This window comes from Gymnoscopelus microlampas, assembly GCF_963454915.1.
Source record: "Gymnoscopelus microlampas genome assembly, chromosome: 1".
In the NCBI taxonomy this organism is placed as follows: Eukaryota; Metazoa; Chordata; class Actinopteri; order Myctophiformes; family Myctophidae; genus Gymnoscopelus; species Gymnoscopelus microlampas.
In genome coordinates, this window is record NC_139962.1 from 9,918,843 (window position 1) to 9,937,372 (window position 18,530).

At 39.9% G+C, this 18,530-nt stretch overlaps 3 protein-coding genes and 1 long non-coding RNA gene across 4 annotated transcripts in view; 3 read left to right on the forward strand and 1 right to left on the reverse strand.

Moving 5' to 3' along the window:
- The window catches only part of LOC311046668, a 211,426-nt gene extending 204,204 nt beyond the window's left edge, over window positions 1–7,222 (forward strand). Inside the window, exon 2 of the long non-coding RNA XR_014600911.1 lies at window positions 5,925–7,222. This is a non-coding gene — a long non-coding RNA (uncharacterized lncRNA). The remainder of the gene's footprint in view (window positions 1–5,924) is intronic.
- Window positions 1–18,530, reverse strand: part of rab4a (RAB4a, member RAS oncogene family) — a 305,717-nt gene that overhangs the window by 154,517 nt on the left and 132,670 nt on the right. The gene's annotated exons all lie outside the window — the stretch shown is intronic.
- On the forward strand, window positions 728–7,222 carry LOC311046631 (fin bud initiation factor-like). The gene is made up of 3 exons (XM_084059076.1): window positions 728–1,144; window positions 1,743–2,048; window positions 3,758–7,222. The coding sequence occupies exons 2-3, from the start codon at window positions 1,753–1,755 to the stop codon at window positions 4,104–4,106; spliced, it is 645 nt and encodes a 214-aa protein (XP_083915202.1). The 5' UTR covers window positions 728–1,144; window positions 1,743–1,752; the 3' UTR covers window positions 4,107–7,222.
- LOC311045761 (gamma-butyrobetaine dioxygenase-like) overlaps window positions 12,411–18,530 on the forward strand; it is a 50,960-nt gene continuing 44,840 nt past the window's right edge. Inside the window, exons 1-3 of the mRNA XM_084057794.1 lie at window positions 12,411–12,470; window positions 14,947–15,123; window positions 16,696–17,019. Of these exons, the coding sequence (XP_083913920.1) occupies window positions 15,007–15,123; window positions 16,696–17,019 (441 nt within the window). The 5' untranslated portion in view covers window positions 12,411–12,470; window positions 14,947–15,006. The remainder of the gene's footprint in view (window positions 12,471–14,946; window positions 15,124–16,695; window positions 17,020–18,530) is intronic.

Consider the following 18,530-nt stretch of genomic DNA (forward strand, 5'->3'; position numbering starts at 1 on the left):
AAAAGAAAATATTTCACCGGAATTAAAACGTTTTTGGTTACTCCACAGTGCCCTCTACAGATCTGGTCAATGGAATTTTCCTATTGACCAGATTCTTCCTTCCGGTGAAATATTTTCTTTTCTGGCCAAAAAGTGTATTTTATACGTGAGGTGGGGGTTCAGAGTGTTCCCACTTAATAGAATAGGCTTTCAACTCCATTAAACCGTCTTTGTTTTGGTGAGTACCAAAAGCGTTTTTTTTTATTTTACTACAGACGAGAGGCTGCGCTACCGCGGTACGAGGGGAAAGAATCTAAAGTACCATAGCGTTAAGGAGAACTCCTTCTAACGCTATGGACCAGAGCTAGATAAGGATACATTTGTGAGTGTCTGGTAGGCTACCAGCTCTTGTTATGCAAAGCAGCCAGGTTGAGGCCATTGTTTAAGGTGTTAAAAACGGCTCGCCCCTGAAGGTGCGTTGTTGTGTTAATGATTGACTTCTCGCGGGCGGCTGACGTGTGTGCTCGCCAGTCCAGCCCCCACAGTCTCAGAACTAAGGGTACGCCGTACCCCCCCGTACCCCCTACAGCTCAACCCTGGTCTTAACAACGTGCTTTTCCACAGAGCAGACTGCATGTGACGGAGGGGGGATGTAATATGAGAGGAGAGGAGAGGAAAGGAGGGGAGGGGGGTATTATTAGCTAAAAAACCAAGCGCGGCACTTGAGGAATCCAGATGGAAGCAGAACTTTAGACAGAGAGAGAGAGAGAGAGCAGAGCGTTGTCTTCACTAAAACAAAGTATTTTCCAAACCAGTGCTGGATGGATGGATACTGAAATCCACAACAAATGAAAGAAGAATAGACCTAAAAAGAAAACGTCCTCGTGACGTAAGAAGGACTATTATCTGTTTTTTTTGCAGGAGGGGGATTTAAAGGCTGAGGATCTTCCTTTAATAGGACTTAAAGAGGACACCAGACAACAAAGCGTCCCACGATCAGCTCATTCTGGGGCTTTGGACTGGAGATGTTGGTTTTTCCACGTTGGATCGGGATTAAATAGACCAGGACCCTGTCTGTCTGAGGTTTTCTTTCAACGCTGTGGAGCAGATCAGTAGGAGGACAATTCTGGATTTGTGTTTGGTGTGTGAGTGAGTTTGGGACAAAGTAAGTTGGACACAGTGTTGCCATGTCCGCTTGTTATAACCCACTTTGTTTGGGCTTCTTTTTCTTTGAAGTTGCTTGTACATATTTAGTTGCAGGTTTTTTTGGGCTTAATTGTTTCTAAGGTGTTGTTGCTTATTGTCTCCGCCAGGCCGAAGGACCCCCACATAAAAATAATGAATATATTACAACTTAATTGTATATTTGTCCACAGACACCCCACCCCCCCACCCCATTTGAAAATATTTTGTGCCGGGTATATGTAAAAAAAAAAAAAAATGTTATGGTAGATGTACTTGTACTCAAGTACAGTACTTAAGTAAATGTACTTTCCACCACTGCCCTGTGGTTCCCAAACTTTTTAGAAATGGTACGTGGGACCCAGACTAGTGAAAACATTATTTTCACTGTCTGTTTCTTTTTTTCTTTTTTTTTTTACGTTTTTTGGTCTATTTTTGGGAATTTTTCATTTTATTTTTTTTTTTCATTCATGTGATCTACATGCTCAGGAGCTTGTAGATCGGCTATTTTCAAAGCCTCTATAGTCACTTCTTTTAGGGCTTGTTTTTTTATAGACCTGCATTGCTTGTTTCTCTCCCAGAATCATCACGATGGCTTTCGTTCGCTTGAGACTGGTCCTGGTCCTGGCCGCGCTCTGCGGACCCCCGCTCCCCCCGCTGTGCTCCGCAGCCTTCTTCATGGGACCCCTGTTCCCGGAGATGTCCAACGGGACCTTCCACCACTACTTCGTGCCGGACGGTGACTACGAGGAGAACGACGACCCGGAGTCGTGCCAGATGCTCTTCAAGATGACCGACGAGAGGAAGTGCGGCCTGGACGAGGACCACGACTCCGTCATACGGGACGACTTCACCATCATCAAGAGGCAGATCGAGGACGCCGCCAGGTAGGGACTATGGGACGATATGTATAGCTATGGATCACACGACGGCCGTCTGTCATGACAGTCACGGATTAACTTCAACCTGGTGTTTGCACTTTTTACATTTACGGTGCGTACATCTACAGAAACGTTCATATTTCAAATATAAAGTGCTTATCCTATGGCCATGGATGTTATGATTATGTACGGGTCCTCAGAAGTACCTGTATTTTCCGTGTTGTTCAATAAAAAAGCATAGCATTTTAATCCGATCGATGGCCATTTTTTCATGGAGTTATAAAGTATCAGAGTGCAGTACCCCTCCCAACCGATAGGGTAATTGAAAGCATAGGGAGACAAAACAGAAGAAAATGGCCACCAATCGCATTAAAATGCTTTTTATTGAACAATACTGAGGATACAGGTACTTTTGAGGGGCCGTACATCATTTTAACATCCGTGGCCATGAGATAAGCACTTTATATTTGAAATTTGAACGTTTATGTAGATGTAAACGATGGAAATGGAAAAGGTGCAAACACCAGGTTGATGTTCATCCATGACTGTCATGATATGTCATGTTTTAGGACTATGACGATATGGAAACAACAGAGGTGGAAAAGACAAGACAAGCTACAAGACAAGTTCGGTATTCAAAATGTAGGCTACTTGAGTAGCCTACTACTACAAGAATATTGGAGTATTGAAAATTGGATATACTCAAGTGAATAAAGATTCCTCGAAAGTGTACTGAAGTGCAGTACTTGAGTAAATGTACTTTCCACGGCTGTACACATGTCACGATTATTGGGAAGAGTGGGCACCAAGGAAGAGTGGGCACCTCGATGTAAAATTGTCTATTTTGTCCAAAATGTTAAAAAGTAAGTAATGTAAAGTATACATGATTAGAACATGATTGTACATATCAAAATTAAGGTCTAATTGCTCTTCATTTGCTACAATTTGCTACAAATTGCTATAAAACCTGTATATCTAATCATTTTGGGCATAAACAAGAAGTTGACGGGTCAATTTAAGTCTGATAATGATGTAGCCTACTGAGCATGTTCAAATCATGTATACTTTAAGACCATTTTCTTTTTCTTTTTTTACATTTTGGACAAAATAGCTAATTTTACATCGAAGTGCCCACACTTGTTGTATCTGATTATTGTGGCAAAACATTATATCGATTGACGATATTATCACGCTAATCAAAAATGTGCTTAAATCTTGGCACTTTTGTTAAACCCCCCAGCATCCCTATTCTGGAAGGCTCACAACGCGTTGCAACGTGTTGTGAGCTTGCAGATCTGCTATTTTTGGCCAATCGATTTGTTTAGAGTGAAATAAGAGCGTACCAAATGCGCTCTTCTTTACAGGTCTGTTTAAGTACAGAGGCTTTAAGTGGTACTGAATTTGCAGCGTATTAGCCTGGTTCCAGACGAATCTGCCATTAATAGCGTATCACTGAGGACAATTTCATGATAAATTAAAGTCTTTGCGATTGATTGATTGATTAATTGATTGATTGATTGATTGATTGATTGATTGATTGATTGATTGAATACTTCATTAGACAAGAATGTAAACAGCACGTGGTACAGTCAGACATTAAGGCTAAAAGGATATCCAAAAGGTCCTGGGGACTTGTTTCCATCATTGTGAGCGTATCTTTTGATATCATGATAAACGATAATAACGATTATCGTCCCCATCCCTATAACCGCCAGGGTGCTGGAGGGCATCGGCAAGAGCATCTCCTACGACCTGGACGGCGAGGACAGCTACGGGAACTACCTGAGACGAGAGACCGCCCAGATCAGCGAGGCCTTCACCAACTCGGAGAAGTCCCTGCTGGAGCTGGAGGTGAAGTTCAAGCAGAGCCAGGAGAACGAGCTGAAGGAGGAGCACCGCATGAACGACGACTTCCTCAGCATGGTGGTGCACACGCGCGACGTGCTCAAGGGCACGCTGGACACCTCCATGGGCCTCAAGGACAAACACGAGCTGCTGTCGCTCATCATCCGCAGCCACGGCACCCGGCTGAGTCGACTGAAGAACGAATACATGAAGTTTTGAGAGAAAAAAAAGTAGCTGTAATTCTATACCCTGGAATCCAGACTGATTCGCCCTGTTCTGCAGATTCTTTTTCTTTTCTCACTTCGCTTCTCAATCTGGACAACATGCTATTTACAAAGGGGCGGGACGGGCACCCAGGAGCCACGGCTTCTGATTGGTCTGTGGTGCGAGGGCAGGACCAGTGGCTTCCAATTTAAAAGTCTGTGGGCGGGGCGGGACAGAGCCTTCCAATGTAAAATTGTAGTCACTTCCTGACTTACCTATGCGTAATTGGTGATGTTTGGAAATCCGGCTCAAACAGGATGATAGCCAGACTGAGAAGCAAAGTGATAACAAAAAAGAAGAAGCTGAACGAGCGCCTCCGTCTGGATTCCAGGCTAATAATTCTAGCCTCGGATCAAGACGGTCATCATCGGTCATAATGACAGTCTTGTATCAAGGCTACTATACTTATTCCAGGCTTTGTTTGTTTGCTCCCACAAAAAAAGCGGGGGCTGAGAAAATAATATGCGAGTTATAATGTTATTTTTTTTAACGTTTTTTTTTTTTAGATGTGTCCATCGGCGGGGGGGGGGGGGCAGAAAGCTGAAAATGGGTTTTCGTATCAGGGAAAAAGAAAACAGACTTTGCCTTAAACCACTTAAACCCCATGCAGCATCCTTGTTGTCGGGAAGGCTTTCACAGATAATAGCCGATGCGCGACGCGTTGTGATCATGTTTGATCGCCTATTGTCAGCGAAAGCTTTCCCCACAAAAACTGAAAAACTGAAAAGACGCTAGCATAGAGCCCTGGGGGACTCTGCTCAACCATATTATGGGGTTTAAGTGGTTACTTTACATCTGATCATGTTCATTTACAGACAGTGGCCAGGCTTTATATTCTGGTGGCATGATGTTGCCAGGATGTGGCTTATAGACAGTGGGGTCTGGGGTCCTGCACGGGTGTCTTGAGGGGGTAGATTATTTCACTATAATTCATTAAATTGAAACTATTGCAGTACAACACATTTACAGTATCTATGAGATGAGTGAGTCATTCAATAGGGCAGAATCATTTGAAATGGGGGTCGATGGTCAAACTGAGGGTCTGTGACATGAAAAGGTTTGAAAAGCAAAACGAGGACCAGTTTAAAAACCACCTGAGCCCTATTTATACTTTCAGAATATAGCAGACAGTGGTGGAATTCTGTACAAAAATATTCTCTTATAGGGGTCCCTGCAGCACCAAGGCTTGTCAGATGAGGGGTCCATGGCCTAAAATGAATCCTCGAGAATCCTTAGACAGGAAAATGTTTGAGAACCACTGTCTCAGACCACTTCAAAATGACTGTGTCTCACTCTCTGGTATATAATAACGTTTATTATAGATCAGTGGTGAATTGCATGGTGCAATGGAACCAGTAGTTAACCCCAGTACTTGAGAAAAGCATAGACACTTTTAATGCTAAAAGGATAACACAAAATTGGTTCCATTAACATACGTATGTGGTCCTTTTATTCAATTAATCAAGACATATATACAATACTATACAAGAGATCAACAATACTAGGAGCAGTAAAAGTATATTTACAGAAAAAACAGTGATGGTTCATTTCTTTTGGCAGCAGGCTAGAGGACTTGTCTAGGTCCAGTTGCAAATTGCAGACAGGTGCTCTTTTATGGTGGTTTTAAAGGAGGGTAGGGAGTCGTCAAAAGTACAATATTTGTCTACCTACGAATACTCAAATAAAGTAGGCCTACAGATACTCACAAAGTGTACAGTACTCAAGTAAATGTACTTGGTTACTGCATGGATAGTCTATTAAATCATTCAACAGGTGTTATTTAGCCTAGACCAGAGGCTACAGTTATTTGTGTTCTCTGGCATGTCTACCAAATAAGAATGGTTTTAGGAACTCAAGGAATGTTTACAGAAGATTTGTTTTTTTTCCTCAGTTATGCAATTGCTACATCTAGGCCAGCTAAGGTTTGCACAATCCTTTGATGTTTTTTCAATGTTAAAGATTGTGATGTATAGTTTTAATAAAAATACTATAAATGGCAGCGATCTCCAACCTGTGGGCCGGAGCCCACTGCCGAGCCGTGGGCCCCTATAAATAACTGGCAAAAACACTTCAGATTTTAATGATAATAACATTAATGTAAAATAAAATGTCATGGTATTTTTTCACACTGGCAGATACAACAGATACAAAGATGCAAAGATACACAGAATATTTCTTGCTGTGTATCTTTGTAGCATGAAGTTGAAGCCAGCTCAACTTGTTTGTATCTTTGTAGCTGTTGTCGCTTTTATAGCAGATACAAACGTCAGATGTATCTTCATGTGGCCTCCATTTAAAATGAACGGTAACCTGTGTCTTTGTACACGGCAGTGTGAACGCAGCATAATTGTGATGCAGATGAACCCATACCCACAGAGAATTTGTGCAAATCTTTGAATATATATATGTATACATTTTTAACTCCGATCTGTGCTTCTGGAGGGTCCCTGGAACAACATATTTTGAGATGGGGGTTCGCGACATGGAAAAGTTGGAGCACCGCTGATATAGCAACATACTGTTAGGATTTAGAAAACATTTTTAGAACTAAAATATTTTTTTCCAGGGACCCCCAGAAGCAAAGATTTCAGTTACAAATGTTCGCTTTAAAAAAAATATATATATATATATATGTATATATTCAAAGATTTGCAAGAGGGCCCTGATCCAGACAAGGATGGGAACCGCTGTTTTTTCTTTTTTGATAAAAGACTTATGGTGCTATTGTGCACTGGCAATGTACGTAATCTAGGGGGCGATGTAGAGTGTATTATTGAAATAAATAAATACTGTGAGTGTTGATATCTTTATTACAAGAACACGTTAATATGTATTCAGTGTTAAAAATCATGTTTTAAAAAAATAGAGCAAACGTATCTTATTCTTGTTTTTATCTTTGCAAAGATACGGTATATATGTGGACAAGTTATATACTTTGTCAGAGAAAGACTGCAGGCAGCATTACATGATGGACTTGAAAAAAAAGTCAAACGCTAAACTTTTTTGTGACGCTCTCTTCAGAACAGATGGTCCCTGTCTTGTCAAATAAAAGTGTTTGTGTTTGAACCGGAGTGTTTCTTGTGCAACGGCGTGTTCTTTGTGGTGTGTAATTGTAAAGCTGTAATGTTCCTTCAAAGCACGCAGCACCTGTCACCATGTCTCAACATTTCAAAGTGTTTAACAATGCCCTGTAACTGTCGGTGTGTGTACTCAGTAATTGATGCCTGCATGCTGCTTGTTCATGAGAAACTGAGAAAAACTGGTGCTGTGTGTGAGGACTAGGATAATGTTTGCTTGCTTTGTTTGTTTGTTTTTTCGTTTGTTTGTTTGTAACAGGTTAGCAATACTTCAACAACAGAGAATACATCTGTATAGCCTGATTCATAAATCAGGCTTTAGTTGTGTGGCAGTGTGTCAACGTGGTGTGAGCTTGTAGATCAGTCTTTGGAAAACAAAACAGAAGAAGTTGTTAACCGCCAAGGTACACAATGTGGTAAAATATGGCTAGTGTCACCACTGCTGTAGGAAATACATTTAATTGTTTTGTGCATTGGACGTGCACAGTAATCAAGTCCTTATTTTTCATGTATCCATTGGTAACACTAACAGTGTACAAGTGTAACCATTTGGTTACATTAACATTAATTGTTACATTGTTACATTAACACTGAGGATTGTATTGTTCACACCTACTTAAAACACATTGGTTGAGATGGTGACTGTGCTTCTATTATAAGCCTAGTTGTCAAATAAGTAGACCTCTGTTGTGATCGCCGGGTGGATCGCTGTGAAGAATAATATTCTATGATTTCTCAAAGGTTAGTAAAACGTTTGAAATCGCTGGCAAGAGCAGCTATAGACGATGTTTTAACTCAGTGGCAGTTAAAATATGGAGGTTTCTGCCAAACAGCAACGAGATGCAGTATATACATTTGCTTTACTTTACTTTATTTGTTTATTTGGACAGGACAGCTCATAGTAATGGACAATATACACATGACATGACGTAATGTAAACACTGGCTTTAGCCAGGATGCTCATTTCCATGCGTAGTTTTTCTCCAACATAAAACAATACAGACAGCCAACAACAACAAGAGGCGGAGAGGTAGATGATGGAAGATGTGAGTCATAACGGATGGAGATAAACAGAGGTCAGGGCAGGAACAGGCTGTGTGCTGGACATACTATCATGTGATAAAGCTATAAAGATTGGTCCTTTGTTTGGGCCTGCAGGATCTTAGATCAAGTGGAGCGCATGGCGTCACAATCTCTACATGCTTACAACGGCTACTGGAATTAATCAGTATGCTTCGGTGCAGATACTGGGGTAAAGGTCAAGTGTCCAATATATTACAACAATACTATTCAATATCTAAATGGTAAATGGTGCATTTATAGTGCGCCTTTTATCTAAAGTGCTTTACAATGTGCATTAAGGCAGCTCTCTCAATTGGGTATGGCAAGGTATGGCAGGTGCCATAAAGAAAATGTTTTAAAAAAGCCTAATGCAGTTGTAAGACCATTGTATTTGTATTGTGTTATATGTATAATGCATAGCTTTCTATTTTTGATTACAATTACAAAAGACATTGAAATACTAAAGGATTAAGAAGGGTTATCTCAGTTAACCACAATGAAAGACAAGCTCTGTTACGACCTTATATGGAGTCTAGAGGCTAAGGAGTAACACATACACAGGTAACGTAAAAGTGTACATTTATTATTAGGATCAACCTTAAGTTTACAATGGATAATTAAGCAGATCAGGGAAAGCAACAAACTTCCGGGTGGCCAACGCCAAAATACTTCAACCCTACCTGAAAAGAAAACAATCTAAACTACCCCAAAACAAAACATTACAATCTAGACTCCCTAGCTAAACAAAACCGGGTCAAAAGGGGGGACAAAATGAATGGCGGCACACCCCTACAAGCTTCCCTTCTCTAATGCACTCAGGAAGAAGGTTTGGAATATGATTACGTTTCCTATGTAAGAACGGCTGATATTAGAATTGTCTATACTTTAAACACTAAGTAAATGAAGTTACCGTTATGCACTAAGCAAGAAAGAGTAAGGCACACGGCCTATAGACCTATAGTAAACACCAGAAAACTAACAGCACATGGAGGTGACGGATGGTAAAAGGACTGAAGAGGAGCTTCTCACAGGCTTTTATGCTGGCTGGGCTGATTGAGGATGAAGCCCAGGTGTGTCTCCAGACACCACACTCCTCCAATCTCCACTCAACCCTCTGTAATGGAAAATATAAACTCTATGTCAGTATAAAGGAAATAATTCCAGCAGAGGGTAGAGTGGAATGAATCAACATATTTATTATACTATACGAGAGCCCTCGGAGACTGCCTCGTGCAGCCTCTTGATTGTCAGTTCTGTGTCTCCTTTATACACAACAAGGAAAGAACACACATAGCTGGAGGTGTGGTTAGTGGACATACATGGCTCTATTTAGAAATAGTTACTCTGACAGGATACCAACAGGTGAGAGCATGGTTTGTCTACTACTGAAAGTTTGTAAATAGACCTGCAGAGTGAGCAAATGTCCTTTCTGTAGAAGGCTCATATAAGTTATAACTACAATCATACAGGAAACAGTGTAGTATTCATATAAATCTATTATACCTCCAATTACCAAATGGGGCACTGAAAACACTCAGACGGTTAAAAACACAATATGAGGCCACATAGGGCAGAAATAGGCTCATACATAATTAGGCTATTTGTGTTATAAATAACCACATTGACTGTGTAATGTCATTACATAACATTAGGGGGGGAAAAGAGGGAAAAAAACTCAACACTATTAGGCCTATGATTCACCTGCTTTTGATTCTGTTCATATACGCTTATATGAACAGAATAAGAGCCGCTTGCTGTGCATTGCTTTGATGCTACCTGTATAATATACAGTTACGTATATTATACAGTTATGTATAATATACAGTTACTAAGCATGCATCCAAGCAATGCACCACAACCGTTTAAGAAATGTTAAAGGTTTCTTGACGTTCAGTTTTACCACACATTAAAAGTCTTTGTCATGGTCCTTCAAACGTGTATAGAAAGTTTGAACAAAAAATTCCACTCCATTGATCCATGGCAGGTGTTTTTCTCTCACATTTCTAAAGCCTTTTCAAATGCAATGAAAAAAGAAATCTTTGCCTGCTCCGCCACCCCACCAGGGGAAAGGATAGGGGAGGGGAGGGGCGAGGAGGAGAGTGGGCGGGATTAATCGGCTGTGACCTCACTGCCGAAGGGCCAAACTCAGATTACTTTTCAGCCTAATTATTCAGAAAACCCCAGACCACAGAAAATCCACTGAATGTTCAAAGTTCAGATTTTTTGGGTGTAATTCAGGCCATAAAACCCCCAAAAAAACATAAAAAATTAAAAAAGTGAAAATGAATGTCATAGAACCTTTAACAGATTCAATAAGAGTGATAGTGGGTGTTTTCCTCAGTGGTGGAAAAAGTACTAACATTTTTTACTTAAGTAAAATTATCAATACTGCAAAGTAGAAGTACTCTGCTACAAGTAAAAGTCCGGAATTAAAAATGTACATGCATAAAAGTACAAAAGTATTAGTATCAAAATGTACTTAAAGTACCGAAAGCAAAAAGTACTCATAATGCAGAAAGTCCCATTTCACAAGTTTTCAAATAAACTAAAAATCTTTGAAAATAGCAGATCTACAAGCTCACAATGCGTCACATTGCAACGCATTGTGAGCTTGTAGATCGGCTATTTTCAAATGGCCGAAATGTATATAGGGCTAAAGTGGTTAATGTATGTTTTGTAATAATAATCAAAATCTGCAAAGTAACTATAGTAACTAAAGTTTTCAAATAATTGTAGTGGAGTAAAAGTACAATATTTGCCTCTGAGATGTAGTGGAGCAGAAGTAAAAGTATTAGAAAGTACAATACTTAAGTAAATGTACTCAGTTACTTTCCACCACTGGTATTTGTCAAATCATGTTCCTGCAAGTAAGTAGGGCATGTTTATTGTAATGATGATGTGGCAGATTCCACTAGACTGTGTCCAACATGCAGGCTATAGCGCCAAAACAACACTGAACACTGAACACACACATTGAAGCCATGTGACATGACGTTTGCCATTTAGGAAATGTACAGGGCAGGCTGTTCTTCTCATTGAGCTGCATCACTGCAGCTTAAAATAAACATGGGATAGTTTAGTTATATATATCTATAGATAGTTATAGATATAGTTATAGACAGTTATAAACATAGTTGTAGATATAGTTATAGATAAATATACATATATGTATATTTATCTATAACTATATCTATAACTATAGTTATAGATATAGTATATAGCTATAAATGTAAGGCAGTGTGTTCTCATTGAGCTGCAGCCTGCAGACAGCCTAAAATAAACATGGGATAGTTTAGCCATGGATCACACGATGGTCGTCTGTCAACATGACCGTCATGGATGAACTTCAACTTGATGTTTGCACTTTCTTCCATTTTGGCCCTTACATCAGCATAACGTTCAAATTTCAAATATAAAGGACTTAACCCATGGCCACGGATGTTACAATCATCTACGGACGCTTAGAAATACCTGTTTTCTAATACGTATTCAATAAAAAGCAATTTAATCCAATGGGCGGCCATTTTCTCATAGAGTTATAATGTATTGGAGTGCAATACACCTCCCAACCAATAGGGTACGTAATTGAATGCATATGGAGGACATACGAAAAAAATGGCCAACAATCGGATTAAAATGCTTTTTATTTAACAATACGGAAGATACAGGTACTTCTGAAGGCCCGTACATAATTAAAACGTCTATGGCCATGGGGTAAGTACTTTATATTTGAAATATTAACGTTTATGTAGATGTAAGGGCTAAAAAGAAAGAAAATGCAAACACCAGGTTGAAGTTCATCCATGACTGTCACATAATCTATGACAGTCATGTTTCAGGGGTATTAGGGATAAGTTCAGATCCAAATGAATGAAAACGCTGTGAATTAATTTGTTTCAATGTATCAACTTGGTCTAGACGACTCTCATCCGGTGCATATAGTTACATATAGCAACATGTTGATGTCATTCAGTCCAACGTAAAAGTGGATCAAAGTTCATCCACGCTGGTGTCAGTATGGTCATGACGTCATCACACACACGCGGGGACCTTTCACCTACTTTGTGACAGTGTTATTACCCAGCGCAGCCGGCGTGTGTAGCAGACAGTGTGTGTGTGTGTGCGTAGCAGTGTGTGTGTGCGACATAATACACACGGAAGGAAGAGCATCAGACAGAAGGTAATTTATTCACTTTCTCTGTTTTCTGCATCGATCTGCACGAAACTATAAGGCTCATGTATAAAACATTACTGGGTAATAGTGTTACATATTCAAATAAATAAGATGTAGTTTGGTAGTTTATTCTAGCGAGGAGATGCACACATGTGACATGAAGAGACAGCCTAACAGCCGGTTTATTGCCATAGTTACACACATAAACAATAAACTAATGGTTCTGACGTTTGTTTATTTTGTAACGTTTTGTTGTTGGTGTTTCCTTCAACGTGCGTGTGTTGGTTTATCTAATCAACTGGAGTAACAACAACATAGTGGCTATAGAAGCTAATAAGCTATGGGTTACACCACAACATAGTAATAGTAACAGAAGCTGATAAGATAAGCTATGTTCACTCTCACTGTTTGTATTGATTATGTTGACCCACAGATAGTGGTGATAAAAAGTACTCACGTTTCTTACTTATAGATAAAAGTATCAATACTGCAATGCAGAAATATACCAACTGTTATGTAAGTGAGTAAAAAGTCAGGAATTCAAAATTTACTTGAGTAAAAGTACAAAAGTACTGGTGTAAAAATGTACTTAAAGTGCCAAAAGTAGAACGTACTCATTATGCAGAATGTCCCATTTCACAAGTTTTAAAATGTATTAAAAATCTTTTGAAAATAGCAGATCTACAAGCTCACAATGCGTTGCATCGCAACGCATTGTGAGCTTGTAGATCTGCTATTTCAAATGGCCTAAATGTATATAGGGCTGAAGTGGTTAATGTATGTTTTGTAATAATAATCAAAATATACAGTAACTAGTAACTAAAGTTTGCATTTGGAGTAAAAGTGTAGTAGAAGTAAAAGTACTGAAAATTGAAAATACCTCAAACTTGTATTGAGTAAATGCACTTAGTTACTTTACACCACTGCTCTCACTGTTTGTCATGTTGACCCACAGATAACCTACTGTACAGATTTTTGATTGATTAATTGATTGATTGATTGCATACTTTAATAGTCAGGAATGTAAACAGCATGTGGTGCAGTCAAACATTAAGGCTGAAAAGATAGAAAGTCCTGGGGACTTGTTTCCATTGTGGTCCTATGTATTCAATTAATCAACATAGCATAACAACATTAACACAATAATACATGTCATCAACAAATACAAAACACTATATGAACAAAAGAGATGGGAACATTACATTTACCTCCCCGGGGAAATAATAAGATAATAAGATAAGATTAGATTTACCAACAATCTGTGTTTTATTATTTATCCATACAGCTGAAGAAGCTAATAAGTTGAGTTAGGCTAGTCTACATGAATGTCACCTCAGCCACTGTCCATGCATGATGTGACATTGTGACATAAGTATTTACTGTACAGTTGTCAGTGAAAACAAAAAGGGTGCAGACTGTACTAGTTCATTATGCACTGTACCGTACAGTGCATAATGAACTAGTAGTTCAACCCAGATTTGGCACAAACATGGGGATGAATTAATTCTGCTATTATACCACACAAATGCAGAATGCCCTGCCATCAAAAAGTGTGACTCCCTGCCCTCCTTTAAAGCCACCATGAAAGAGCACCTGTCTGCAATTTACAACTGGACCTATAGACAAGTCTTCTAGCTTGACACCAGAAATGACCCCCCCCCCCATGTGTTCTGTACATATACTTAGATTGCTCCTAGTATTGATGATTTCTTATATGTTATCTTTATCCTTATGTGTTATCCTTTTAGCATCATTGTATAATTGTAACACTGTACTTTTTGCACACTGTTAATAAAGTATTCAATCAATCAATCAATCAATCAATCAATAGTAATCATCTCAGAGACTCTAAACCACTTAAACCATATATACTTAGTTGATATGAGTCCCCCATGGCTCCATTCTTGGCCCCCCACATTTTCCCTTATAGTCTGCTCACCCATCACAATCACATCTGAATCGAAAGTACAAAATGAAAGGCAGTGAGACCAGAATTCCAGAATTGTAACTAATTAACTACTACTACCCCATATGGTTGACCAGAGTCCCTCAAGGTTCTATACCAGTGTATTTTTAGTTTTATGTTATTATGGGGAAGCTATCACTGAAAACAGCCGATCTACAAGCTTGTCGATCTGCTATTTTCAGCGAAAGTCTTCCCCACAATAAGGATGCTGCAGGTTTAAGTGGTAAACTTCTTCATTCAGTCATTTTGAGCTTGTAGAACGGCTATTTTCGCTGAATGTTTTTGCCCCATTATCAGGATGATAGGGTTTCAAGTAGTTATAGGCCCTCATTGGAAACAAGTCCGCAAGGAGTTTTATGAACGGACCTGTTAGACAAAGTATTTTAAATGTAAATGTGTTGTTTTACATTCTTTTGCCTAATAAAATATTCAATCAATCAATCAATCAATAACTCTTACGTAATTCAATTTTGTTTTGTCATTGTTCTTGTTCTGCTCTACTTTCCTATTCTATAGAGACAGTCTGCCACCTGACCCGGAGACGCCAGTGAAGCTACAGGAAACACTCCAGACAGAATGGCCAGTGCGTTGTTGACGCGGCACGTCCTGCCGTCCATGCTGCAGAGGAGCAGGTCCGTGATGGCCTGCCGGGCACTGAAGACCCTGTGCAGACCACCACCTCCATGGGCCCCGGTACTTACGTCTATCACAGTTATTACGTAATCGCTTGATCGCAAAAAGGCTCTATGCACAGCAGACATTCACAGGTGTTGCCAATGATACTAATGAAGGCTCTGTTCCATTCTGGTCAAACAGAGTCAGGGTGCTGACATTGTGCATGTTGACTCACTGGAAACACTCTGCTACACCAGTGGGTCTAAAATTTGGGTCCAGGGACCCTCATGGTTCCTTAAGGGGGTTCCAAATGGCCCGTTATGGGTGTATAACTCTGAGAGTGTACACTCTCCCATTTGTACACTCTCAGAGTTATGGCGGTCGTGGAAATGAAAAATCTGAGAACCACTGTGCTACACTAAATGGAACAGAGCCTTCATTAGTATCATTGGTAACACCTGTGAAGGAAGTGATACTATGGCTGCTGTGCATAGAGCCTATTAGGGCTGTCACGATTGCAAAATTTAAGTTGACGATTAATTGTCACCCTAATAAGTGCGATTATCAATATAATTTTGTTTTTGGCATTTAATTTGGAACATAATTAATACAAAATAAATGTCTGTTTACCTTTTAGGCTTTGTAATAAAAAATTGCACAGGGAAGATATGTAAAATAACTGAAATATACAAAGAAATTACTGACATTTATTAATTCTATACAAAAAAACAACTTGTAGATCAGCTTGTAGATCAGATTTCTGCTTTATTTATGTATAAATGTTTTTCAACATGTAAACGATTACGACGATCATGACAAAATAATTGCGATTATCTCAAATAATTGCGATTAGACAATATTTTTTACATAATTATTGTGTAATAATTGTGACAGGCCTAATCACAATTATTTGTGACAACTAGAAAGCACAACTATGTTCTGCTTTCTAGCTGTCACAAATAATTGCGATTGTGCTTTCTGCGAAGTGCCCGGGGGGGCGCTCTGAGAAAGCAGAAAATAGTTGAACTTTTGGAGAGACATTCGTCAATGTCACATGACATCCATGATCCTCCTGTCTGTGTCTATTATGTGACAAGTCCATGTTTACCATTGTTTCAGCTCTAGGCTGTTTGTCACACAGATGACATGGCGATGGATGGATGTCAACGGTTGTTAGGTTTGGTGTCAGTGCAGGCGTCAGTAAACGCTCTGTGCAAAGCCTTCTGGACATGTTATCGTTGCTGTCGGGCAGAAACCTCTCCATATTCTAACTTTTTGTTTTTTTCGTAAATGAATGCTTTGTTTTTGTTGCTATTTTTTAGTTAAATCCTGAAAAGTAACATTTTTGAACGTATGAGGTTTCCACCCGACAGAGACGATATCCAAAGCGTTCATAAAACGCTTTCTGTGGAAAGCCCCTAAAATGATTAAATACCGTATATGGCCTATTTTGTACCTTATTTAATTTAATCATTGGTATCGTCATTGTCATTGTTAAGATATTTGTCATATTATCTGTCAATTTCTGTGTACAAAGCCTAAAAGGCAAACAGAAATGTCATTTCTCAGCCAAACCATTAATCGCAATTATATGTACGGCAACTGATCGTCAACTGATATTTCACGATGGTGACAACAACCACCCTATAGGGTCCAATGGTTCCTGCTCCCCCCTCCTCCTCCTGTCTGACGTCGTCGGTGCAGTTTCGTGGGCAGCAGACGCAGGCGGCGGCCCCCCTGCCCTCCTCCAACGGGGGCGTCGGGGTGGTGAGACAGGCCCGGGCGCTGGACCAGGAGCGTCTGCTGGAGGTGGAGTGGGAGGACGGCGAGCAGAGCCTCTACCCCTTCACCTGGCTGCGGGACAACTGCCAGTGCCCGCGGTGCACCCTGCTCTCGGCCCAGGCCCGCAGCCTGCCGCTCGCCCAGCTGGACGTGCACACGGGGGTGGACAGCGTCCAGGTCACCGACAACAAGGTGGGTTCAGGTTGTAGCTTTAGTACAAATGTGTCAGTTTTACTTTTATGGAATTTCACTTTAAAACATACCTGGGATCATTTTCAGATCCCAGGTATACTCAGACTTTTGGGTGCACCCCAGACAGTTTTTAAGTTACTTGATGATTATACGTTTAGATATTGATCTATATTAGCCCATTCAACTTCAGACTGTTAGACTCACTGAAAACACACATATCTAAATATTGAATTAAGCAACTTAAAAACGGACCACAAAAGCCAGAGTTCACTTTAAAACGACCCCTGTAGTGATTTAAAGTGAAATTCCCCTTTAAGCCTGACACTGTCATACAATGACAAAAGCAGTAATATCTCAAGAATGGGTTCCCAGATTGAATCTACAGTGACATGACACTGTATTATTTCTTATAATGTTCACCTATGACATTGCTGTGCTTAAAGTCTCAGACAAGACAAACTTGCTTTAACTGCATGAAATTATTTTTTGTTTATTTATTTTGTTGACCTTTATGTATTCAGGGAAGACCGTTGAGAGCCAGCTTTCTTTTTCAAGGACACCCTGAGTTCAACATGATCACAGCATAATGACATGCAAAAAAACTATAACATTTTAAATAAAGTGCAATATCTTGAACAACATTAAAGAACATCACAATGCAGATAAATAAGGGCTACTCAAAGCAGGTGCGGTCCCTTATGTCATTGGTTCTCAAAGTGGGGTCCGGGGACCCCCAGGGGTCCTTGAGGGAGTTCCAGGGGGTCCCTAGCTAAATGATAGACTAGGAACCAAATGGATCCTTATGGTTCTGTAACTCTGAGAGTGTACAAATGTAACCAAATTGTAACCAAATGGACCAATTTGTAACATTTGTACACTCTCAGAGTTACATTAACATAGATTTTACAATATAAATTGGAGTCCAAGAGATAGAAATGCCATTAAACTAGGGGTCCTTGAAATTGAAATGGTTGAGAATCACTGCTAGAGCCGTAAAAAATCTTCTCTTATGGGGGTCCCTGGCATATCTTTTGAAATGGGGGTCCGCGGGCTAATAAGTGTCAATTTGGGGGTCCTTGGCATGAAAAAGTTTGAGAACCACTGCCTTATGTAATGCATGCTCAAGTCTCTATATGAGACGAATCCATTCAGTTTCACAGTGTCCTGGGAGTTTGTTCCATTTGCCTGGGGCTTGTAAAAGATGAGAGCAGTCATTCCCTTGTTCACTGTTCATTCGTGGAGTGATAAAAACAATTTAAGATAGATTGACTTCAAACATGCCCCTAGCTAGAAGTGTAGTATAAGATGCTGCTTTAAAATAATCGATATGCCTGTGCCGTATAAGTCTCTCCAGATGCATCAATAAACATGCACCGGCTGAGAGAGTGGAGGTACTTAATCTGTTGAAGACATAAAACCTACACGTCTCACAAGCACCTCTCTGAGCAGCTGAGGTGTGATGAACTGGAAAAACAAGAAATACCCAGTGTTGCCACGTCTGCATGTTATAA

Bases quoted from the DNA above. Each gene is read 5' to 3' on its own strand.
- LOC311046631 (XM_084059076.1), top strand. From the start codon at position 1,753: ATGGCTTTCGTTCGCTTGAGACTGGTCCTGGTCCTGGCCGCGCTCTGC. The intron at 2,049-3,757 runs GTAGGGACTATG...TATAACCGCCAG, and splicing joins CAGATCGAGGACGCCGCCAG to GGTGCTGGAGGGCATCGGCA.